This window comes from Neolamprologus brichardi, chromosome 18, assembly GCF_056152115.1.
Source record: "Neolamprologus brichardi isolate AB-2024 chromosome 18, ASM5615211v1, whole genome shotgun sequence".
Classification (NCBI taxonomy): Eukaryota; Metazoa; Chordata; class Actinopteri; order Cichliformes; family Cichlidae; genus Neolamprologus; species Neolamprologus brichardi.
In genome coordinates this window covers 15889051-15914117 of record NC_142121.1, presented here as the reverse complement: position 1 = coordinate 15914117, position 25067 = coordinate 15889051, and the positions used below count along the sequence as shown (strand labels likewise).

General features: G+C 41.9%; 2 protein-coding genes across 6 annotated transcripts in view; one reads left to right on the top strand and one right to left on the bottom strand.

Annotated features, from left to right (window-relative positions):
• Positions 1 to 3060, bottom strand: part of prkci (protein kinase C, iota) — a 40376-nt gene extending 37316 nt beyond the window's left edge. The window contains exon 1 of the mRNA XM_006792214.3: positions 2738 to 3060. Coding sequence (XP_006792277.1) covers positions 2738 to 2820 — 83 coding nt within the window. The 5' untranslated portion in view covers positions 2821 to 3060. The remainder of the gene's footprint in view (positions 1 to 2737) is intronic.
• A 115-nt stretch (positions 3061 to 3175) lies between these two features.
• Positions 3176 to 24445, top strand: phc3a (polyhomeotic homolog 3a). Of its 5 annotated transcripts, none has more exons than XM_006792216.3 (15): positions 3176 to 3286; positions 8839 to 9032; positions 10132 to 10287; positions 10370 to 10444; positions 10540 to 10692; positions 10835 to 10924; positions 11684 to 11900; positions 12111 to 12745; positions 12831 to 12936; positions 13020 to 13306; positions 13874 to 14030; positions 14137 to 14254; positions 19457 to 19586; positions 20930 to 21200; positions 22016 to 24445. In XM_006792216.3, exons 2-15 carry the CDS (start codon positions 8874 to 8876, stop codon positions 22168 to 22170), a joined length of 2709 nt encoding a protein of 902 aa, XP_006792279.2. In that variant the 5' UTR covers positions 3176 to 3286; positions 8839 to 8873; the 3' UTR covers positions 22171 to 24445. The 5 variants fall into 5 exon arrangements, with proteins under 5 accessions (XP_006792279.2, XP_087688329.1, XP_006792280.2 ...); XM_087832203.1 differs by lacking the exon at positions 3176 to 3286 and adding an exon at positions 4175 to 4203; XM_006792217.2 differs by lacking the exon at positions 3176 to 3286 and adding an exon at positions 7507 to 7642 and having other exon boundaries at positions 14143 to 14254.
• The last annotated feature ends 622 nt before the right edge of the window (positions 24446 to 25067 follow it).

Here is a 25067-nt window from a genome sequence, read left to right as displayed (position 1 = left end):
CGTTAGGAGTCACTTTTCCCCAGATCTCTCCATACTCAATTGTGTATGTCTTTTTGTCTGACTCTTCTATCATATGGGAGAGCAGTAAAAAAAACCCTCTAAAACAAGAGCCCACTCATCCAGCTGAGCCCCTGGGACCCTCTGCCACCGTAAGAAACAGACTATAAAATAAAAGCATCGCCATCAGTTGCTGGTCATACGGTCAGTGCGTTTGCAGCCTGAATGAGAGAAAAATAAAGACACGTTGGTGACTGCTACAGGCTGACACCAATCTGCTGTTGGCACTGACTGACAGCAAACATGCAAACAGTGAAGAACAGACCCAGAAAACACCCCACACTAAGAGCAGCTAAGAGAGTAAGCTCATTGATAAAGTCACGGAGGTGGGCGTTTTATAGCATATGACTTCATATATAATGATTTTAGCCCCGGATATGGAATTAATCTGTGAAATCAGCTGTTGTAGTGTTTGAACAACCTGCTAAGTCTTAACGCTTTTATGTCACATGAAAGAGGCTCTTGTTTTCAAGCAGCCACACTGCCACCGTCTATTTTCATTTCAGATTAATTAGCTGTAATCGGTTCAGTCAGAATTAATGGAATTGTGTCAGTACCAGTGTCACGAATTTATGGGAAAATGCCAGTCACAATGCCCAAAACCCAAGAGGGTGATCTGAAGTTAAAAAAAATAAAATAAAATCAGTGCCTCCCACCTCACCCCCTCAGAAGAAGCTGCTCTTTTGTTTCTCTTTAAACAATAATGTGAACATATTAAATGACATCATTTAAAATTTTATCTTCATATTATGAAAGTTTTCCAAGTTACATGGTGTTTAAGTCCACAGGGGAAAATGTTGAAAATTTATTCTCTACAAAAAGCTCCATTTCCCATCTCTGGTCTTTTGTCACAGGAAGTATTGCCGTTCTCAACGTCCATATGTCACACTGTGCGATGATTCATAAAATAAGGTATATAAAGATGTGTTGTTGTGGCCTTATAAAAACAGTCGGTAAACAGCTTCGACATGGTACTACTGCCTAATCTACTATATTGATTCGGTGCATTACTAGCTCTAACATCTTTCAGTCTTAACTTCTGCAGCGAAAGAAAACAACTCAGATGACATCCTGGCTTAATGCATCCCGATAGCAGAATCATGAGACCATTACACTGCAATCTCTCTTTGGCAGCATAGCTGAGATTCTTCAGCCGTCGCGTCAGAAATATTTCACATGCCTCTCTCTGCGAGATGCCACCCAATAATCAACACACATAACAGAGGTACTGAGGTACTGAGGTGTGTCACACGGGTATGGCTGAGATGACTTGCACTACACGCTTTTCAAGTCTTGACTTATCTCCAATCTCTTGACTCCATCAAACAGAGGCAAAGTATAATTGAAACAACCGAGTAATCAATTATTTCTATCATGACAATCAACTGTGAAACTAAATGCTTATTTAGCATGACAGAAACTCAAAGACAATGCCGTCCACCTGGATATGTCATACATTAATGGACAATACGTAGATATGTATTGTTCAGGTCTTGTGCTGAAGTCTGTTTGCTAACTGACTTGGTTTAGGCTTTCTTTTATGTAAATATTAGATCATCCGGGGTTTTCCTCTATAGAAAACACGTTGGCGCCTATCAGAGCGCTTCTGACATTCCACAAAGGAAAATCACCGAAACTTTGATAAGAATACGTTCAAACAGCATCTTTGCACTAAGCTTAAAATTTATTTTTGTTCAGCAAGTGGCCACAAATAGAAACAAAATGCTAGAAAGTTCAATAACAGTCTCTTTACCCCTTTTTGAGCCAGGCAAAACCCTGATATGTTACAGTTCTGGCTACAGTGTAAACATCAAAAGTTGATAAACTGCTCCTAAACTACTCAGAAACATTTATGATGGTTGCTGCTGTTTTTGAGGAAGCGGAATTGTAAACCAAGAGATTTCCCACTGCCAGCTCGTGTGTCCTTTACTGTATGTGACACAGTTAGAACCTGATTACAGCTTGATATTTTTTTGAAACAAAATAAAAAACAAATCTTTAGATTTAATTACTTTTATTTATAATGAGCTCATCATATCTACATATAAAAGTGGTACATGTTTTCGTTGTTGTAACTAATATCACGTAAGTACTGGATAACAGAGGTTGAAAATAATAGGTCTACATTACATTGCCTAACTGGAAAGGCATGAACATCACTACTTAATTTGAATTTTCAAAGCTCCTCAATTATTGTGAAAGCTCAACAATTATTAGGATTTCCTGCTATCACATTGTGCCTCCCTAAGTGACACAAAAGCGGTATTTTAGGACATGTTGTGCTGCCAGAGATAGGACAAAATAAATGTAAAGACGATCAATAACAAGACGCCAAATCCTTATCAACTTAGATAGCAACTGTTAGCCCGCTGCTGAGAGACTAGCTCCAAAGCTTTCAAGCTGAGACAGATTTAACTAATTTAAACCACATGACAACTTCGCCGTGTAGCTGAAAAATTTCTCAGATACCACCGAGACTGACTTTTCGCAGGCGGAGCGCCTGGACAGTGTCACCTGTCCGCCTGCCCAAGTTTACCGAAACCCGGTGGTTCCCAACATTAGCCAGCCGTTAGCTGACTGAGCTAGTGTTAGCCAGCTTATTAGCCGTCTTTCCAACTGGTGCTAGTAAGTTATTCCCAATTGGATATATTAAATACTAAAAGACATGGTTATTTCTTACCCTTTGTAGTAAGCTTTCACCCGGACTTGGTGGGAATTCTCGCCGGGGTGGGACATGGTGCCATCCCGCAACGTCGGCATCATAAGCTCAGCCGTGGACAGTCCGACTCAACGATATTGTCCTTCCTATCTACCTTGCTTCCTACTTTGGCCCGGTACCACGCCCTAAACTGTTAATTTTTACGGTCCGTCGACAAACCAAATGAATAACGAAGCAAGTGATGCCAAAAGCTGAGTATTTGCCCTTCTTTAGACAAACAAAAATAACAGGTAAAGTATAGAAAAACTTGCGGGGTCCGCCAAACAACTCCCCACTGCAAAGGCCTAACCACGGGCCAGTCCATTATCGGAATGTAACAGGGGGAGCGTATAACTTGGTATATTCGTTCCATCCTGAATTGTATCTTGTTAAAACACAAAAACACACAATTTCACATTGATGTATTATTTATCGAGTATAACAAACCAGTGGGATACGGTCAAAAACTCTGAAACGTCAAATATAACTTTTGGCATCACTGGACTGTACCAACTCAGGCCTTTTATGTAGGTAAGTGCTGCATTCGTGTTCAAACATTTAAGCTCGGAAAGGAAAGACCCTCGAGACATGTCGCGCATTCAAGCGCATTGGTTTGGAAAGAACAACAAAAAAAATTTTATCTAAAAAAAGATAAAAATCTAATTTTAGAAACGAGTTAGCTGCTGTGATAAAAGGAAGGGGGAGGTTAAAATAACGTGAAATGCTTTGTCTTCTTTTAAATATAGAATATTCTTTTTAATTCAACTTAGATGTTTACTATATTTACAAACAGACTGAGGACAATTATTGGGGGGAGGGTTGTTTTTTGGGGGTTTTTTTTGTATTTTCTTTCAAAGTTGTTCCTCATAATCTATGTATAAGGGCATGTATGAGGTATGCAGTAGGAGTGACAGACAGTGTTGGGGAGTAACGGAATACATGTACCGCCGTTACGTATTTAAAATACAAAATATGAGTAACTGTATTCCATTACAGGTACCGTTTAAAAAGGTGGTATTTAGAATACAGTTACTTTGTTGAAATAAATGGATTACACGGCGGTACTTTCCTGTTTCATATTGTGGCGGTCAGGACTGTTTGGGTTTTGTTTGACAGCTACGTTCTGTTGTTCCAGGCGACAGCGGTCGCCATGGTTACAGGGTGACGCTCTCTCTCTGCTTGTTTCCTGGGTGAGAGAGGCCTTGTTGTTGTTGTTGTGCTAAGCTAATAGGCAGAATGCTACCGGTATAGCTCTAAAGAATGTAGCATCATAGGCAGTGTAGTCCGTGCTGCAGGGAGAATGGACTGCCATACCCGTTATGTGTCTGTGAGCGAGGGAGGGAGAAAAAGGAAAAGTACGAGCTGTCATCGAGCAAAAACGGGAGCTGGAAGCATGTAAATATAATAATAACCACTGCAGCCAAGAAGAGTGCCTGACGAGCCCAGTTGTAAGTAAGCTATTAAGACTGGACTGTACACCATGTTCGTGTTTTCCTCCAAAAACAATAAGTTCCGTTGGAGCAGCCTTTCAACGCCTCTCTCTGTCTCTCGCTAGCAGAGTTGACTCAGACAACAAAGTAAAGCTAGTTTTCGGCTACGAGCCCGACACAGAACCCGACGTATGAGCCAGAGGTCCCTTTACTAGGGTTCGGAGCCGCGGACCTTCAGTAACAGTAATAAATCACAGCAATAGTACATTCATGTAGTTGTAAACAGCATGATAATATATTAAGTAATCCAAAGTATTCAGAATACGTTACTCTCATTGAGTAACGTAACGGAATACGTTACAGAATACATTTTGGGGCATGTATTCTGTATTCTGTAATGGAATACATTTTAAAAGTAACCTTCCCAACACTGGTGACAGATGAGTTCAAGGTTAGGATTGTCAAGACCCGGTCCATGCGCTCTCTCCGGGTTGGGGAGGAATAATCCACCCTCCTGGGGCAGAGTTCTGGATTTCTCGCTCCTCAGTCAGTAGGACCACGTGGCTGTGCCTCATCAGACCAGTGCATTTCCCCAGAGTTCTAGACAAGTCTTCTATTGTCTGAATTCCTTTTTGTGTGAAATAAGTCTTTATGAAAAAAGTCTAGGACGGTCTCTCTTGGTTTTGCTTTTGAGTTCACTAGTTTTGCTCGCCTATCAGGCCTGACAAGGGTGGGGCTACATCAGGGATCAGGTTGATGCTGATGACAAGTGGATGGTAGTTTCTGTGAAATGTGTTTGTGATCTGTAGTGAGAGTAGGGAGCAGGTGGAAGAGAGCTTGGAGAGGTGGAGGTATGTTCTGGAGAGCAGAGGAACATCGAGTGTCAGGGTTGATTTGTGACAGAAGGAAGGGTTTGCAATGTGAACATGAGAACTGCTATGATGTCTGGTTTGGAGATTGTAGCACTGACAAAGACAGGATGAAGATTTTAAGCTTTTCACTGGGAATGACAGGACTAGAAAGGAGTATATCAGAGGGACGGCTCAGGTAAAGCAGTCTGGAGACAAAGTCAAAGAGCTAAGGCTGAGATGGTTTGTGGATGTGCAGAAGAATAGTGGATATTTTGGACAAAGGATGCTGAATATGTGGAGCTGTCAGGCAGGAGGAAACGAGGAAGCACACAGATATGGATGTGGTGAAGGAGAACATGGTTCGTTCTCGTTAGCAGACTCATCTCTATAGCCCGGCTTTCTGGAAGGCTGTAGAGTAGCCGTAGCTCAAAACATGTGCCAGCTGATGGACGCTCAGTCGTTTTTTTAGACAAAAGACAAAAACAGAAGATAAAAATCTTTAAATCTTATGTGGATAAAGCAAAAAAGGAGACGTAGGCTATGACAAGATTATAATATAAGAGCTAACTTGAGCTTTTCTTTAATCTTGTTAGCAAACGTTGTATGAAATCAGCATAAAGTTTCGCATCATTTTTGTCTCTCGCTGAGTTTGAGATTTAGTCACGGTATGAGAGCCGGCCGTGACCAAATCTAATCACAGTAAAATAAATTCTATTCTGACGCAAAATATCACATTTTAGGTGTTTAAGTGGCCTGATTGTATTTCAATAGGATGTAAATTTCGTGTCTCCTCCACACGTCACCATAGCAACCGTGTAAAACAGAGTTTTAAAAGGATATTTATTTTAACCCAAACCACCCTCTGTTTGTAACAAAGTGAACTTGATTTTATTTTAAATATCCTAACCATAACAAAGTAATCTTTAATAAATACAGATAAAGTTTGGGAAAAACCGTGACGTCTCTGTGTGAGCCACGATTTGCACCAACCTCCGAGTGTGTGTGTCATTATTAGTAGTATGCTGCGTTCACGCACGTGGGTACACATCAGTAGGCCTACATATGTAGACTGGAGGTCGGGTTCACGAACTCCCTGAAACTGAGCTTGGGATTTCTTAAAAAAGCTGGGATGAATAGCTTGTTCAGTTAAATTGAGTTCCGGGATGATTTTGGGTCCTGGGGGAGGGGGTCAGTCATTACAGGAAATGAAGCTACTTTGACAAAGATGACAGGACTGAAGAATACGGATGATGGAATTCCACAATTTGTTTTTAATTCAGTTCCGTTTTATTCATATAGCGCCAATTCACAATAACAGTCGCCTCAAGGGGCTTTAAAGACCCTATAAAGACCCCAAGAGACAGATGACCGCCTAGTAAGCACTTGGCGACAGTGGGAAGGAAAACCTCCATTCTTACCAGGAAGAAACCTCGTGCAAAACGTGAAGAAGACTCTATGGGTGAGAGGCGAAAACACCTAACCCAAAAAAGTCCAGTTGCCTCCTTTCTTATTTTCAAGCTTTCAAAAGCTCAATGACTTTTGCAGGATAGAAAAATGGACCAGGAACAAGCAAGAGCTGCCATTTTTGCTCTGCGCATGTGTGTTAGCATCCTCTTTGATCCCGGGGATGTGAAATTGGCCACGTCCTCTGTCAGGAGATTTAGTCATAGTTTGTTTTGTTGTTGTTGTTTTATGTTTACCCCCTCACAGGTCAAACTTTTCACTTCACCATGTCTGAAAAACTGAACTGAGATAATTGTATCTTCAGTCTGTGCTCTTAAAGACTGACATGTTATAACTTATTATAACATGTCAGTCTTTCAAGGTTGTTAGATTTGTACAGTCCAGAGAAATGTTCATGTTCGTCAGCTGGTAACAATTCTTCAACTAATAAAGCAAGAACCTACTACGAATATATAGTTTTCAAGCAATTTTAAAATACAAGACTCAAATGATGAAACAACAGATACAGAGGACTGGAGGGAGGAGTGACAAATAACACGAGAAACCAAACAATAAACTAGGACTCAAATGCAGCGAGAACAAGCTTAAAAAAAGAAAAATACAGCATCCAGAGAACGCTAACCTTGGTCCCAAAGGACCATGGCCGCTTGTCTTCATTAAAAAAGTAAAAAGTGAACCAACTGTACTTAAAAAGAAGAAAACTGACTTTTTGTACTCACGGGACACGAATTTGCAGCACATACTCATCTGAACATCATATATTATTGAGAGACAGAACAATGAATTCACGAGACCACGTGGTCATGTGACATGACAGCGATATTAGTGATAAACAGGGGGACAACGCATCTTATCACGAGCCTACAATTTAAATTCATTCATTCTAAAACAAAAAGCGTTTGATCGTCAGACATCGTCTCTTCTCTCTTCTGTGGCTGTGGAGGGTCCTCCCGCACTGCGAGCGGTGCTGTGCCGAAGCTTTTTTTTTATTTATCATCATATGCTGCCTGCTTCGCAGCACACCGCGTGATTTTTTTTAAAATCACCATTTTAAGCAGCGCTGACGCATCAGAGGGCTTCATGACTGGGACAGTGTGTCGGGATATGGTCAGTTCCTGATGGCCCATGTCTTCCAAAACCAGGCAAGTATCGCCGACAAGAGGTGGATGGTTGTGCATGCATAATGCTCAGTGTGAGCGGTGAGGGGCAGAGCGGCGGGGGTTGTCATCCAGATGTGCTGGATGTAGTCTGTGAAGGTTCACAGACTGGACATTAAATATCAGGATTATCCGATGGTTCAGGGTTTTTGTCGAGGAAATCCTGCACGCGTTTACTAATCTACTGCGAAGATCAATCAGAAAAAAAGAATCAATATTCTGCGGCTACAGGCGTGATTTATACAACCCACGCTACTGTATTATTATTAATATTATTGTTGTTGTTTTTTCAAATGCTCTTAAATTATTACAGAGGTGTGCGTGCCACCCTACCTCACACAAGATTTTAAAAACTTAATTATGTGAAGTATTTCCATTTAAACGCAGGTTCAGGGGCTCTTGGTGATAATGTTAAATATTACTGTTATTAACTCTATTGTTCTGTTATTGTAAATTCACCTAATTTAATAAGTGTCAGGATTCTATGTTTCTATTTCAAAAGTCCAAGTTTAGTTTTGTTCACCTGGTTTTATTTTATTCTATTTCATTTTTAATTCAAGAATATCAAAGCTCCCTGTGAGGCAGGGTATCTGTTATTTGTGTGAGGTTTTTTTTTTTTTAATTTAATTAAAATGTTTCTTGAAGTAAAACTGCCATAAATAATTTAAAATTATATTTGGCTTTCTTATAAGAAAGTGGAGTCATTTAAAACCTGTCACTCCACTGCAAGTCATAAAAAAATAAAGAAAAGAGGGAAGGGTTCAGTTTTGACACATTAAAATATATTCAATTCAGGTTTATTTTCTAGTCCCGCACCCTGAACAGTCACCTCAAAGCGCTGGTGCTATAAGGTAAAAACGCAACAGTATTTAAAACAAAACAAAACAAAACTAAACAAAACAAAACAAAAAAACAATAAATAAATACAACAAAAAAACAAGCAACCTGTCAAAGCAAGCACTTTGCCACAGTGGGAAGGAAACACTACCTTTTAACAGGAAGAAACTTCCTGAAAATAGTGGGAATATTTTCGCATAGAAAATGATTTTTCTACACCAGCTCCTGTCTGTTTGTTTGTTTGTTTTTTGCCTGGAGTGAAAGCATATTTTTACATTTACACATGAATCAGAGAAAGTTGCACATGTTAATGCATGTCCTTTTTTTTGTTTTTATCTCCACAGATTTCCTGATATTGATTCTGTGTGTAATCTGGGACATGGACAGACGGAGCCCAGGAGACAGACAGGCAGACACTAGTAAGACAGTAACCACTGCATCGTCATCATCTGTCGTCACCATGGCAACACCCAGTTCCAGCGCCCAGCCGCCCTCTACCTCCCTCAGCATCCTCCCACCAGACAGACAAGCAGTCCAGGTAATAAACTGCACCTGCGACCGATATGTGTGTGGCTCGTTTAGAAAGTCTTAGTTTCACTTCACAGGTAAAGAGTCGGGGTAATAGACAGGAAGCTGCTTGCAGTCCCTACGCACGGTGTGCTTGACAGGCAAAAAGTCCAAGCTGTGGAAAATACCTATAACTGTTTAATTTTTAAAACACACAGTCAGCGTTGTAGGCAGTACCTAGTATTTCTGTAAAGTGCACACAGAGGACTTGATTTAAAGGTGATCCAAGTAATGAACAGTACCACTAACCTCAGTATGCATTTATCATATTGATATACTGAATATTAATTGTCTATTGACTGTCATTTGTCAAGCTATCAGGTAATACTTTTACGAGACAGTCCAGAGAATAAACAATAGTAGTAATTATGCATCATAGTATATACACTATATTGTCAAAAATATTCACTCACTCATTCAAATCATTGAATTCACCTCTTCTAATCACTTTCATGGCCACAGGTGTATAAAATCCAATACCTGGCATCCAGACTACTTCTACAAACATTTGTGCAAGATCAGGTAGCCCCAGTCCGCTCATGAAATTTCCTCGTCACTAAATATTCCTCACTCAACCGTTAGTGGTATTATAACAAAGTTTGTGACCTTCAGTAAAATCTGAAGGCCACAAACTTCATGCGGCCTTCAGAGCAGCTCAGTAGCAGTGTGTAGAGAGTTTCATTGAATGGGTTTCCATGGCAGCTGCATTCAAGTCTTACATCACCAAGCACAATGCAAAGCGTCTTATGTGGTGGTGTAAAGCACGACATACCACTGGACTCTAAAGCAGTGGAGAAGTCTTCTCCTTCTGGCAATCTGACTGTCCAGCATTAGTGTCTGACCTAAAACTACATTTCAGGAAAAATCGCCAAAAATTCCCATCATAATAAACCCTATAGATTTAGAATGGGAGTCACTAAAGTTCATATGTGTGTGAAGGCAGACGGGTGAATACATTTGGCAATATAGTGTATTTGAACGGATGATTAGATTTTGTTGTTAAAGTAGATAAATAGCCTTGTAATGCTTTTAGCCAGTCTGAAGAAAATGTACATCATGTGATCCAACAGGTGATCCAACATGCCATGAACAGACCTCAGAGCATGGCGGCCCAGTACTTGCATCAGATGTACGCAGCCCAGCAGCAGCACTTCATGCTGCAGACAGCAGCCCTGCAGCAGCACCAGCATCCCGCACATCTGCAGAGTCTGGCCGCCATCCAGCAGGTCGGGTGGAGTCTGTCTATGTGCTGTGTGTCTGTGTGAGGATCAAGAATGGAAAGTAAAACGTGTTCTCACTGCTTTTCAGGCTTCAGTCTGTCAGAGGTCACCTTCTTCTTCTACAGGCAGTTTGGTTCAGGCTGCGGGTGTTTCCCAAAACCCGGTAAGCGCTTAAGTGTGTTCTCACTCTGAGCACAAATACACGCCTGAGCCTATTTAGCATTTGTCACAGCTCTCATCATGCCGCCCCTCATCCAGATAACTTTACCAGCATCTCCAGTGACCGCAAGGCTGATTGGTCGAACTCAGACATCCACTGCCAGCGCAGCCACAATATCTCAGCAGGCCATGCTTCTAGGAAACAGACCTGCCAGCTGTAACCAAGCTCAGATGTACCTTCGAACTCAGATGGTAGAAACCTTTTCATCTTTGATCTCGAGCTGCATTCATGCTGCTTTACTGTGTTGCCATTTTGACTGCATGAGCAACTGTTTATGGCTGATTTTTAACCAACGTGGCGTCTGAGCTTCCCTGTTGCTTCTATCCTTGCCAGCTGATTCTAACTCCTGCAGCCACAGTAGCTGCAATTCAGTCAGACCTCCCCACTGTGACCTCCTGCTCCTCATTACCTACCTCCTCTCAGGTACAATCATGCCACAGTGCTGCACAATTATGTGCCTCAGGCTGTTACAGAACATACAGTGGACCTATTATGCTCATTTCAGGCTCCATGTTATTGTCCTTGGACTCTTTCGCAGTAGCTTTGCTCACTGCCCGCAGCTTTAAAGTTACTTTCTTCTGATTTGCTGCCCCTCTTGATCTCATCATTAAGGATATCCCTCCCCTCTTTGACATTATAAAGAGCAAAGCGGGTTGTGTTTTTTTTTTTTTTTTCAACATTACATACATTATTTAGATCAGCGGTCTCCAACCTTTTTTGCGCCACGGACCGGTTTATGCCCGACAATATTTTCACGGACCGGCCTTTAAGGTGTCGCGGATAAATACAACAAAATAAAACTAGTACCGGTACCGAAAAAAGAAGATTTATTCATAACACACGTGAAAAGACCCAGGAAAACAGACTTAACGATAAAAATGATAACAAAATAACACTGAAAACCGATAAAAACCCTGAAAACCATACATTTCACACCCGAGCCTCAACTCTCGCGGCCCGGTACCAAACGACTCACGGACTGGTACTGGTCCGAGGCCCGGCGGTTGGGGACCGCTGCTTTAGATCATAATATAAGGAACAGCAGAATAGGTCCACTATTTCTGTATTTATTTACGTGATGTCAGTGTGTTAGGACAAGGTACAGCACTGGCTCTTTACTCCATGACCAGAAACGTTTAATAACTGCGAAGACTAACTGTTAACCTCTAATACTCGCTGCAGAATCTGGCTCTGCGTACCCATTTGCCGGGAGCTCTGGCTACAGCCCACAGCGTCATCTTAAAGCCTTCCACCGAGTCCCAGGCCCTGCCTGCAGCCACCTCTTTGTCCAAGACTCCAGTCTGTGGGCTGAAGAGCACCCAACTGACTGATGGCTCAACAGAAACAGCGCCATCTGATGCCACCTCGCTGGTGTCAGGACCCCAGATTATAACCCCAGGTGAGAGTGTGTCTTCCACGGTTTGAGATAACTGCAAGTATAAGAGGCCAGAGACAAACTTAGGGTGGACACTTGGTTTTGGTTTGATACAAGCCATGCAGCAAGCATACTGATGTTCATGTAATGCAGATGTTTGCTTTTTTTTGTCAGGTTGAGTTTTTAATGACAGCTCACCTGCTGGTTATTATGTTCCTCATGCTCCCTCTGCAGCCTACCCTCCAGTGCAAACCCACACTGTAGTCAAGCAGCAGCTGTCCTGTCCAGTAGGCCAGCAGGTGGCGCACCACCAGCTCATCGTCCAGCAGGCCACAGGAGGGGCTCCCAGCAGCAGACAGTTGCAACCAATTGCCCTCAGAGTAGCACCCCGAGATACCCACTCCAATCCTCTTCCTCTGTCGGTTAAAAGACTAACCGCCTCCAGCACCCACTCACAACTACGAAACGAGCCCCCAGCCCTGTCTTCTTCTTCCTCCCCATTAGTCACCAGCATGCTTGCATCATCACCTCAGGCTTCAGTCCCAGCTGCTGCCGTTCAGCCTCAGCCACCTCCTCTGGTGGCTGCGCCACAGCGTCGGACCTCATTCCCACAGAGCCAGCAGCCTCCACCTCCTCCTCCTCCTCTCATTCTCCCCAGGCTGCCCCAGAACCCCCCGGCCTCCCTTCACAGGGTGTCCCTGCACTCAGTCCGGGCTTTGGCTGTCCAGTCAGGACAGGTACTGCTGACGGAGCGAGAACTGCCTGTGGCGGAGGCTCTGGTCCAGATGCCCTACCAGAACCTGCCACCTCCTCAAACGGTGGCTGTTGATCTGAAAGTGCATCCAGTCAAACACAACGAAACTGCACCCGTGAGTCAGCACGTCCTGCTTTGAAGAGCTCCTGAGTAGATTATGAGTTGGTTTGAATGAGGTTTTGTTTTGGTTTGATTTTCAGTTGGGGCAAAAGTGCAACGTGAACAGTCAGAGCTCAGAGGAAAGGAAAGATCCTCCAAGTTCAGAACAAGACGGGACCGCTACACCACCCAAAAAAAATGATTCAGGTACAGAATTATTCAGTTAACAGGATAACCTGCCTCCGTGAGACCCCCCTCACCCCTCACTCTTTATGCTTTTTATTGTGTAGCAGTGACGGGTTCATCCTCCATCACCCCCAGCCACTGGAGGAGTCCTCCAGTGGAGGAGTCCTCCCAGCTCACGACCACTGACAATAGCGGCAATAGTGGCACCAACAACCCTCCTCCTCCACCACCTTCTCCTTTACCTCCTCCCCTCCTCCCTGCTTCAGCAAAAGTCCCCAGCCAGCCTCCTTCTGCCCCTGCAAGTCTCCCAGGAAGCCCCACGAGGTCAACCCACGTCCTCACACACCTCGTGGAGGGTTTTGTCATCAAAGAGGGCCTGGAGCCGTTCCCGGTATGTGGAGGTGCCCTTTGCAGAAAGTTCACTGCTGATTAATGGGAAGCACTACAAAAGCACTTAAAATCAGCTTTAATCAATTATTTAATTATGTGTGTATAAACAAAAGGAAAATATTTCTGGAGCAGGTGAGGAGAGAAAGGTGGAATAAAACTTTTCCAGGCATTTAAAACTTAAGTAAATGTCTAATTTTAATATTATAAACAGATGTAAGAATGACAAATGAAATATGACAGCGCATCACTGTCTTTACATTATAACACTGGTGATGCTCTTCAGTCAACAAATGATGTCTGTCACTTTATCAAAGCTGCTGGCATGGCTCATTTATGCAGAAGGTGTCTTTTTACAAGGAAGCTTGATGCAACTAGTTAGAGCTATAGTGAGAGGAACTGGTCAGTGCCAACTTGTAATCTGTCACCATGCAGTGTTATTGTTGTGCAGGACGTTGTGTGAAACCTTGTTTCAGTGAATTTAAACTTTATTCTTTTTCTTTTTTTCTGCCATTTGGGTTTAAAAAATTGGTGTAAGGTTTTCAATTTTTGAATGTGCTACTCAATGCAGGTGGGTCGGTCATCACTGTTATCGGAGCAGCAGGCTTCCCTTCCAGAACCCCAGGACGTACCGACCAATGGGGACGCAGCAGACGACAGTCCTCTGGATGCTGACCAGTCAGATTCATCTGACTCTGAGATGGAAAATGATGGCCCTACAGGAGAAGGTGAGAGAGGGGTGTGTGTGTGTGTGTGTGTGTGTGTGTGTGTGTGTGTGTGTGTGTGTGTGTGTGTGTGTCTGAACATGCATGATTAACAGCTGGTCCTCTGAAGTTGCAGAGCTCGGGGAGAGTGTGCCAGACGTGTTGCAGTGTGAGTACTGTGGAAGCAGCGGCTACGCTCGCACGTTTCTGCGCTCCAAACGCTTCTGCTCCATGTCGTGTGTCAGAAGGTAAATAAAACATTTACACAACGTACTAAGTTTTGTCCTCTAGTGTAATTAGTTATTACAAAAGAAACATAGTTTCAGTGATTCACTCTGTTAACATGAACAAACTGTAGGTTATTACAGACGCTCATCAGCCATAAGCTCATAAGCTTTGCTTATTGCACCACATCTCAAAGGTGCTCTACTAGACTGAGATCTGGTGACTGTGGAGGGCATTTACAGTGAAGTCATTGTCATGTTAAAGAAACCAATTTTAGGTGATTTGAGCTTTGAGGTTTTGGTGTTATCCTGCTGAAAGAAGCTATTATTAGATTGTTACACTATATAAAGGGATAGACATAGTCCGCAGCTCGGGTAGGCTGTGGTGTTTTAATGGTGCTCAGTCGGTACAAGAGGCCCAAAGTGTACCAAGAAAATCGAGGACGAGCAATAGTTTTACAATCATCTATTGCAAGTTTTGGTGACTAACTACAACCTTAGTGTTTTGTTCTTAGCTGACAGGAGTGGTATCCACTGTGGTCTCCTGCTACTGTAGCCCATCTGATTCAAGGTTTTATGTCTGCATACCTTGGTTATATTGAGTTGTTAATGGCTATCTGAGTTGTTGCCTTGCTATCAACTTGAAACAGTCGGGCCATTATGCAGTGTGATAGGCTGATTAAATATTTGTGCTAACGACCAGTTAGCACAAATATATGTACTATGTGAGTGTACATCATACAGTAAACACTCAGCAGGGACTGAAATATGAATTAATCCACTGATGAAAATAGCTCCAAAACAATTAATGTTTTGGCTCTGTTAGGCTACAGTGCTGTTAGCTGTTTTAAAAAACAAACAAAAACAAATTACCTTAACCCTGGGAACCTTTTGTGGGGATGACTGGATGATATATTTGAGGTTCAGACTAACAACAGGTTAGAGATCCAGGTGAGAGTTCTGCTGGGAAAACTTATAAAAATATACTAAAAAACTGCTGCCACAAAAAAAAGAAAAAAAAAGAAAGAAGTGGTTTTAACCTATAACCAACACAGACAACCAGGGCAAAGACAGTTCAATTGCCAACATAAAGAACGACACTGAAACAGCCGAAACAAAAAAAAAAACACCCAAACAAAAACAAACCCTTAATCATCTAGTAGCTCCTTTGGTTCTCACGGGTTATTGTAATCTGGGAAGTGCAGAACGGAAAAGTGGCAGTAAAACGACCAATATGAGCAACCTGAGCACAACTCAGACGAAGACCTATCATTATGGTCATCGTGTGTGACTTTCACTAAAATCAGACCAATTTTTGTGACCTGAAGGCAGACACATCACCATCACGTAAGCTCAGTGGTCCTCCAGCATGAAAAAACAGGCGCTTCATCACCTCCATCCTGCTGCCCATGACCAGGAAATCAATCTCACTTCACCATGTTGAAGGAAATCTCAATTCCTAAAATATATCAGGAGGACTGAGGAGAGAGGAGGCTTTAGCTATAATTGAGAATGCAAATGCGTGTCCACTGTGGATGCATTTATTTACCTTTAGCATATAAAAGAGTTGTGGGAAACAGCTGGAATATACAAGTCATAGTGGGAGGAGGATTCCTTTTAAACAAGTCATCCTTTTTTCACGTTATTTAACATGATCAAAGTTTCTGCCCTGCACAAAAAAGCACCATGTGTTAAATTAAAGTAATTCTATTTATTTATTTATTTATTGTCATGAGCACAGTTATGTCTGATGTCATAAAATCCAGCTGTGGGTCTGCTAGAACAAAAATGACACATTTCATTGGCATCACTTTAAAATGAGGTGTGACATTTGTGAGGATGACTCAATTTTCTAAGTGCCTGTTCCCTCAGCTCATTTGTTCTCGTGTCTCTTCCTCACCTCCTCCTCTCCCATCACCGATGGAAGAAAATAATGTGAAGAGATGGAGCAAATGCATTGGGCACTTGCAAACTATGAAATAAAAAAAGGGGTTAAGACATGCAGACTTAGGGAACAGGTAACCTAAATCAGAAATTAAAAGAGCAAAGATGGGAAGTAAAAGAACGTAGTAGTAGTAGTGGAAAACCACATTAGGATCCCACCTTCAAAATAAAACAGGAAGTACGCTGGAAGAAGCACTCACAAGAGGAACACAAGGGGTGTGTTAAAAAGAAACACAAAACAAGAATTTATGATGGCAAGAAAAAGCCAAGAATCAGCATTTCACAACACAGGGCAGATGCATAACACAAAGTCAGTGTAAATTTTAATATTTTATGGTTTGTTATGAAAAGTTGATCTTTGTCCGTGAGAACAATGATGATTCATTATTTTGAATCTTTTTATGTTGTTGTTTTTAGTGTTGGCGTGTGTCATTCGGCTGAGGTTCACCACACTGTCTTAGTCTGTGGAAAACATGAGCAACACTCACGAACTGCCGGCTTTAACAACAAAGCACTTTTTTCTCTGCAGAAACGACAGAAAATTACAGTCTGTGTCAGTAAAGTTGAATTACATCATCGCTGACGCAAGTAGATAATCACTCCCAGGTTTCCCCCTGAGTCTCCATCAAAGCAACAAAAAGAGGACAGCTCGGAGTCCCGATGCTACCTTTCCCAACTTATTCACAGACTTCAAGGATGATGTGATATAATAACATTAGGGACGAATGCACTTATTAACCATCTGTCAAGGTTATCCGTCATCCAGGTCATCATAGTTTTCAAAAAACCTAAAGAAGTCCAGACGCATTTCCTTTCAAGCTCCTTAGAGCATTTATTTACTCTTAAATAACCCTTAAAAATCCTCACTCTTTTTTCCCATAAACTGCTGTAAAAATATTACTGCATAATATTTTTTCCACTTTAAATGATTCAGCCTTTTAAACTACATCAGCCTGAAATATAAATATCAAAAATTTATTATAGTTTTTGGGTTTTAACCCTTTAAAGATGGCGAACTCCAGCTGAGGTCGAGACTGCCAGCTTTTCTCTTTCCATCTGTGCAAAAGTCACATTGCCTTTGCATTTACTGAGTCCACATAAGCCACTCAGTGTTTCCCATGCAGGTTTGTCTGCAGGATTTCATCCAGGATAGTGTGTAGGTCCAGGGATCAAACCTCTGGCTGCTGGGGCATAGCAGAGCGTTGCAGTCTTTGTGGGGGACCAAAATATGGGGTTGACCAAGATGGAGAAGAGATTGAGGAGTCTATCCTGTCACTGCTTCAACCAAACCACCCCCTTTCCACTCTCACCTTCAGATGAGTCAGAGCTGGACTCCAGCTGGTCCATTTCTACCTCTGAGACCTCCTCCATGTCAGCCTCAGAGTCCTCAGAGGAGGATGACGGCATCTTAACACTCATGGTTCACGATCACTTCCAGAGCCTGTGTGTGCTGTAAAGTCTTGCCATCTCCAAAATGACTGCTCCTGCACTACTGCGTGTACTTCTAACTGTGGCTGCCGTGCAGATGCATAAACTACTTGAGTGAGAACCAAAATAAAGTCCAATTTTGTTTTGGTTCCTGCTGCTGAGATATTGTTGAAGCTCTGAAAGGGTTCTCATCATTCACTGTTATCGAATTAGTTCATAACACCGAGTGTGGCCTTCTAAGAGAACAGACTTGAAGGTGGACATCGCACATATGCACACACATGCACACACACACACCATCATTCAAAATCAGTAGGACACACACTTATCATTTCAGCAGCAAGGCACTTTTGCAGAAAACATCAAAAGTTGTATTTTCAGTGATTTTCAATTGGGCATTTTTTGGCCTAAGGATAAAATTAATATCAGCACCGCCAAAAATACCATTTAAAAAAATGGAATGGCCCAACATGTGCCCAGGATCCTCTATGCCAGGGGTGTCAAACTCCAGGCCTCGAGGGCCGGTGTCCTGCGGGTTTTAGATATCACCCTGGGTCAAGACACCTGAATTAAATGATTAGTTCATTACCAGGCTTCTGGAGAACTTCAAGACATGTTGGCTGTATCCCAATTCAGGGTCTGCAGCCTTAAAGGCCGCATTTTAAGGCCAATTACGTCACAGCGACACCACGAAGGCTGTCCCAATTCAAAGGCTGCTCGAAATGCGGCCCTCAAATGCGTCCTTCATTTCCCTGAATTTTAAGGACGTGGCGGTGTAGACTTCGTGGCCTAACATATCCCAGAATGCATAGCGCGGCGGTGGGTGTGGATAATTTTGCCAAAAAAAAAACGGCGGATTAGGGGCGCCCGAAGAGTAAACTTTAAGTATGTACTGAATATTATGTCACTTATTTATGTGCAAATGTTTAATAACGAAGAACATTAAAACATTCCTGTTGGCCACATGTCGGCAAAGTTATGTGACGTTTTTTTTTCTTTTTGCCTGTCCCGTTTGGTTCTTTTGCCATCAGAATTATTGTCTAAGGGCGAAGAAAGATGCCCAACGGATTTACTTTACCAAATTGACCATCCCAGCCTTGCTGTGATGGTCTATTTGATTCACCTTTTATTGTTTATTTTATTTATTTTTTATTTTCACTTACTAGATACGGGACAGACTTGAATGAGGAAAAGAAAAGGGAGAAAAGAAGAGGGGGGGAAACAGCGGAGAAGAGGGACGGGATAACCAACTAAATAAGCAGTCAAAAAAAAATACATATATCAATCACCTGGATCACCTGTTGAGAAAGAAAAAAGAAAACAAGCAGAAGAAAATGAGAGCAATACAATAAACAACATCACAATGATATATGGGAACATAACAGTAGATACTCAATATTAAACATTATTGTGCAGCACTAATATCGTTAGTGACGTTTGTACTAACTTGGTTTTAAAGCCTTTACTTTGAAATATACGCCGTTCATTAGCTGACCTTAATTTTACAGAGAATGATCAAAGCTCATGTAGAAACAAACAAACAAATGAACAAAAGATTTTCTCCTTCATTTCTGTCAAACAAAGCTGTATGAAACGTTTCCAGCTGTTTGTATCATGGTTGCTAGGCAACCTGGGCAGCGCGACGGAGGCCAGACCGTCCTCTTTCACAAGCCTCGCACTTAGCAGTCTTTGAGTACGCGGCCCTTGTGGCTGCCTACTTTAAGGCTGCAGACCCTGAATTGGGATACAGCCGTTGAGGAGGCCATTTAGCCATTTAAATCAGCTGTGTTGGATCAAGGACACACACCTGTGCTCTAAGGGTTAATCAAACATTTCACGGCTGTTTTTGTTCAGGTTCAGTGTGAGCTGCACCAAGCGTATCGCGGTGCTGCATGCAGGTCGCATGGCTCACAGGCCCGTGGGAAGGAGAGGACGACCCCCCAGCCGAGTCAACGGAGCATCCAGAGAGCACTTCGTGATGCAGGTCAGTAGTATCGTCGGCCTGATGCATGCATGTATAAACTGTATGGACAAAACAGATACTGGGTTACCTGCAGGAGCTGCTCAGCCACTGAAATGGATGGCATGAAGCTCCCTGTGAACGGTTTTTATCCTGATGTTAATCAGAGGAGGTTTGGAGCTCTGCAGTCACTAAAACTCCACGTTAATGTTCTAGGGTAAAACGACATATCCAGCTTTCTGCAGCTTTCCTCATGGGCGTAACTTTGTGCTGAACATTGGGGGGGTCAGGATCTCTGTCTAAATAAATAAATAAATCTGGGTAAATTCCCAGATGATTAAACATGCAACTATTTTGCTGGTGTTAACAGAAATGAGTAACGAAAATCAACAGCCTATTTATGCAAGATAATTCATAATTTTATTGGGGGGGTTATATTGGCTAGGTCTGATTATGGGGGGGGTGGTCATAACCCCTGGCTATTACGCCCCTGGCTTTCCTGAAACACTCATCAGTTAAGTGTTTGTGTGCAAGTTTGGCAAACAGTAAATGACTAAATGACAAACAAAGGCAAGCCTGTTTGTTTAAAGAAGAACAGCTTTGGAGGTTTTACTAATAGCACTTATCTACCAGAGGGACTTTATTGGTAGCTGTGTTGGGTTTGCCTCTTTGCTGTGAGGTGACAGTTAGTAAAAACGACATCGTATGCATCTTGTCAACTTATTCTCACAATCCAAAAAGAAAAACGCATGTCATCTTGGTCATCTCTTTTGCAACTTCTTTTCAACACAAACACACTGCAGACACAAAACAATCCGCAGCTTCACATTCGTAAGCAAACCAGCATGTTGGACAAATATATCGGAGATGATCGGGTCAGCTGGCAGATGGGGATCTCTAATGAAAACAGCCGAATGGGCTTTGCAGGTGGCCAGATTCTTAGATGTCTATCAGCTCTGGAAACAAACATTAAAATGACTCATGCAAAAATATATGTTAAGGCTGCAGAGCTTTCAAGCATGTTGCCCTGTTATATGCTGTTTTAAATCACTCTTCATTCAAAAATATGAAGAACAGACTTACAGGCTGATGATTATTACAGTTAGGTATAACAAAAATGGATTTTTGAAGGCTGATGGACTCCAGAGGTGGTAATGCATGCATTTTTTTTCTGGTGGAAACGGGTTGGAAATATTTCTAAAAAGACATTTAAATGTTTATTTGATGCTTAAAACATTCCACCGAGCTTGAACCATGAGGTTTGCAGCTCACGGTCTAAGACACAGTCTAACACCTGCTTTCTGTTTGTTACTGTATGAAGTCCAGCTCTGAAATACACTGAATTTTTGTGTCTTTGTGCTTCTCAGGTTCACAGGTCATTTGGCTCCAAAGAGACCCAACAGAGTTCACCGAGAGAGGAAGATGAGCATCACGAGGAGGAGGAGGAGGAGGAAGAAGAGGAGGAAGAACCTCCCGTTCCCATGACGACCAGGCTTCGAAAACAGGCTGAGAGAGCGCAAGAGAGGGTGAGGGAGCAGAGGACAGTAGAAACGATCATTGTTTCAGACACAGAAGACGTCGGCTGTCCGTCTCAGTGGAACGTGGAGCAAGTGTTTTCCTACATCAGCACCCTGCCAGGTAATGCAGTTTTTCACACTCCTGAGGTACAGCTTTTGACAGGTTAAATATGATTTGCAGGCATGAAAATTTCATGTGAACATGTGCTGGTTGATTAAGGGTGACTGCACATAGTGTACACCCACCAGCCACTTCATTAGGTACACCTGTTCAGTTGCTCGTTAGCACAAATATCTTCAGCGACCTGCTTGAATTCAAGCTGAGCATCAGATTGAGCAAAAAATGTGATTTACTTTAAATTTGGCACTGTTGGCACATTGAAACTGAAGGAGATGGGCTTCAGCAGCAGAATACCACACTGGGTGCTACATCTATCAGCTAAGAACTGGAAAACGAGGCTATAGGTCACACAGAATGACCAATATTAGACAATAAGACAAAATTTCCTGAGTCTCGCTTTAGATGGTGGGGAATTTGGAATAAAGTATGGATTGACCCTGGCTTATCTCACCAATTCAGGCTGCTGTTATTGTTGTTGCTGACCATGTCCATCCCTTTATGTGCAGCAACTGTGTGATGCTATCATGAATATGGACCAAATCCCTGAGAAAATTTTCCAGCACTTTGTTGAATTAGTTGAGGCAACCTTAAGGCAGTTCAGGAGACAAAAACTGGGTTCAAACATTTACCAGCAAGGTATATCTAATAAAGTGGCCAGTGACTGTATGTTATGCATATCAAATTGATGCTGACAGGTGTTAAGCACAAAATGATCTTGTTTAAATCCAACCCAATGCTTTATTTACACATAAAAATGAACACGGTCCACACAGCATGGTGGCAGAAACCTCTCACTCCGGTTCTCTTTCCATCAGGTGGTGCTGATGTAGCCGAGGAGTTTCGCTTCCAGGAAATAGATGGGCAGGCTCTGCTGCTTCTCACAGAGGATCACCTGGTCAGCACCATGAACCTTAAACTGGGACCCGCACTGAAGCTTTGCGCGCACATCAACTCCCTCAAAGATGCATAAACGCGTAACATTCCTCCTCTTAGTGAATGTAAAGAAAAGCAAGGATCTCCTCACCTCTGCAGAGACAATGAGGAAGTGCTGCTCATCTTTAAACTGCCTATTTTTAAACACTGTCACAAAAGAGAGCAGAGCTCGCTGAGTTGAACTGACTACAGTTTTTTTTGTTTTGTTTTTTTTTTAAGACCACTGCCAACTATTTTTCCGGGTTTTAGCTTTCCATTACCCAAGGACTCAAAGTCGACTCGCTCTCAGATGATTTTACAGTTTTACCTCAGCTGCTCTGGCTCGTTTCTCCTGATAGTTTCACGTTTACAAGTCTCAGCAGTGCATATTTAAGTTTCCTATAATCACTCAAAACCAGTTAAACTGCAAAAGGCTATATTTGCCATCTTTTGTATATTGAAGGATTAAAATGCAAAATTTTAATACATTTAAATACTTAAACGAAAAAAAGGTACCATATAAAAATCCAACTCTTTGCAGCAAACCAGGCAACATAAGAAACACACAGGGGAAGGACTTTTTATACACACAGGGTAATCAGGGAAGTGGGGACAGCTGGGGATATGATACACAGGTGCAGAGAAGTTAGGTAATCACTGGGGAGGAGGTAAAACTCAAAGCAACACACAGGAGACCGAAAAACAATTTTATTTTATTTTATTTTTTGCTGTCAATAAGTCAAAATTTGGGATATTATCTTATTGAAAATTATTTTCTCAGAAGTTTGAGTTGATAGGTTTAAATTCTGACCTACAGGTGATTTAAAAAAAAAAAGTTTTGGTTTTGGGTTTTTTTTTTCTCTTTATTTTTCACCCCAACTTAGCACAGACACCAGAAAACTAATTTGTTACACAAAAGGAACACGAGTTTAGAATAATGAAGAGAAAATAACACAGGGACACACACAACCTGAAAGTTCTCACCTGGGACAGGAATCAAATAGGCACCAAAAGCAGAGGTTCAAAAATATAACAAAGGATCAAACTCACAATAGAACATGAAGAAATCCAAACATGAACACTGACGTGCTCTAATGGGCCCTTTCTTCGCTGCCTGGCTCCATGGAGCCCAAGTGACATTTGCCATAGACTAGCAGAATTGGCAGATCCACCTGTGCCCTGTGTTTTTCACAAATGAGAACATGTTCACCCTGAGCACATGTCACAGATCTGAAAACGTCTGGGGAAATCGTAGAGAGCCTGTAAAATCGTTCAGCATGTGTGGTTTGGTGGTGGGTCAGTGATGGTTGGGGAGATATATCCAGTTTTTGGCCACAAATTTTAATTAAACATCAAATTCATTAAACATTTGCATCAAATGCTTTGATTTGCAATGTCAAAAGTGAAAAGCTCCCCTGCATCTTTCTGTAACCTGTTGACTTTCACGTGCTCCGATATCTTCCTCTGCACTGACATGGTGCTCATTTTCTGTACATATCTTCCAATATGTTTAGTACTACCGTTACACCTGTGAGCTCAGTGAGATTTTGACATTAGACAGAATAAAACAAACTCCAAGACCAATAAATTGTAGTAAAAATGCCAGAGATTGTGAACTGTGGGACATAAAAAGACGTCTCAAAGTAAATTAATATAAAAAAGCCTTCCCATAAAAATGGGTTTAAAGGAAGTGGCTGACTCTACTGCCATGATTTCCTCAGGCAAGGTTAGCGCCTTTGCCCAAGGACCTCGGGTGCATATGGTGCTCAGAGGATAGAGATATAGCCTGGAGCAAGGCCATGAAGGGCCCTAAAAGTCATCCATAAAATCTGCTCTAAAACAAACTATGAGCTGGTGTAGAACAGCTAAAACTGGAGTTTCATTTAGTTCTGATAAACAGGAGTGATTTCCCTAAATGTCCTAAAATAGTTAAAGATGTTAACAGACGCTGAGACGGTCAGATTTCATTTATTTTTGAGATGAGAAGTGAGCCAAAGCAACAAAGATGAGCAGTTCTTTCTCTCACCGCTTGTCATTTCGCTGTAGTGATCGTAGCAGTTCTGACTCGAGTTATCCATTTGTTTCAAAATGGTTTTTACATGGGTTTTTTTGTACCATTTGTAGACAAAGAGAACAAATGATCATCATTACATCCGACAAACGCGGTACAATCTCACTGTTTACAAAGCAGATTATTGCCTCCTGTCTTCAAGATGGAATTTGATACGTTCACCATCAGCAAACGGTTGTGCTGACTTATGAAAGTTTTACTGACTACAAGGTTATTTATTGTTATTTATTGTTGTCATAATTAATATACAAATAAAACAGTTAGAAAACAGTGTTGTTTTTTTTTCTTTGTGTAATTTTTTTTACTGAGATTTAGGGTCTATTTCTTTATCTAAAATTCATTCTTTGTCTTTTTCACTTTTTTGCTTAAACTGGTGTTGTCAGCGTTAATCTCGTTAAAATGACGTTAACGGCATAACTGCGAGGGGCTGCCCCACACACGGAGCGATCAGCGCTTACTCGCTAACTGAGATTTGCTGCGTTAATGCAACGTTTTTTGAAGCGATAGTGTTTATTGAACCTCACGACAAATAAATAGACACTTTGTGAACAAAATAAATAATTAGACAACTGACAGACAAGTGCTTTGTTTAATGGCCAGGTGAGAGCTGCTCTCTGATTATTTCATGACAAATTAAGCACATAAGAGATCTGGAGTCACCCAAACTCTCAATGTGAGAGCCAAAGAAATGTTTATGTCATGATTGGGCTAAAATAAACCTATCAGAGAGAGACAGCAAAACCTTAAAGTGGCCACAACAACCATCTGGTTCATTTTTTAAAAGGAAGGAATGCAAAGACCAGAAAGACTACAGGAGACGGCTAAAGTGGATGATGACAGAATTGTTTCACTGTTAACAAAAGCAGCCTTCCAACACCTAACAA

Excerpts from the sequence above, each read along its gene's own strand:
- phc3a (XM_006792216.3), top strand. The coding sequence starts at position 8,874 with ATGGACAGACGGAGCCCAGGAGACAGACAGGCAGACACTAGTAAGACA. Across the intron at positions 10,445-10,539 it reads CGGGTGTTTCCCAAAACCCG|ATAACTTTACCAGCATCTCC; the intron begins GTAAGCGCTTAA and ends CCCCTCATCCAG. Across the intron at positions 14,255-19,456 it reads TCCATGTCGTGTGTCAGAAG|GTTCAGTGTGAGCTGCACCA; the intron begins GTAAATAAAACA and ends GTTTTTGTTCAG.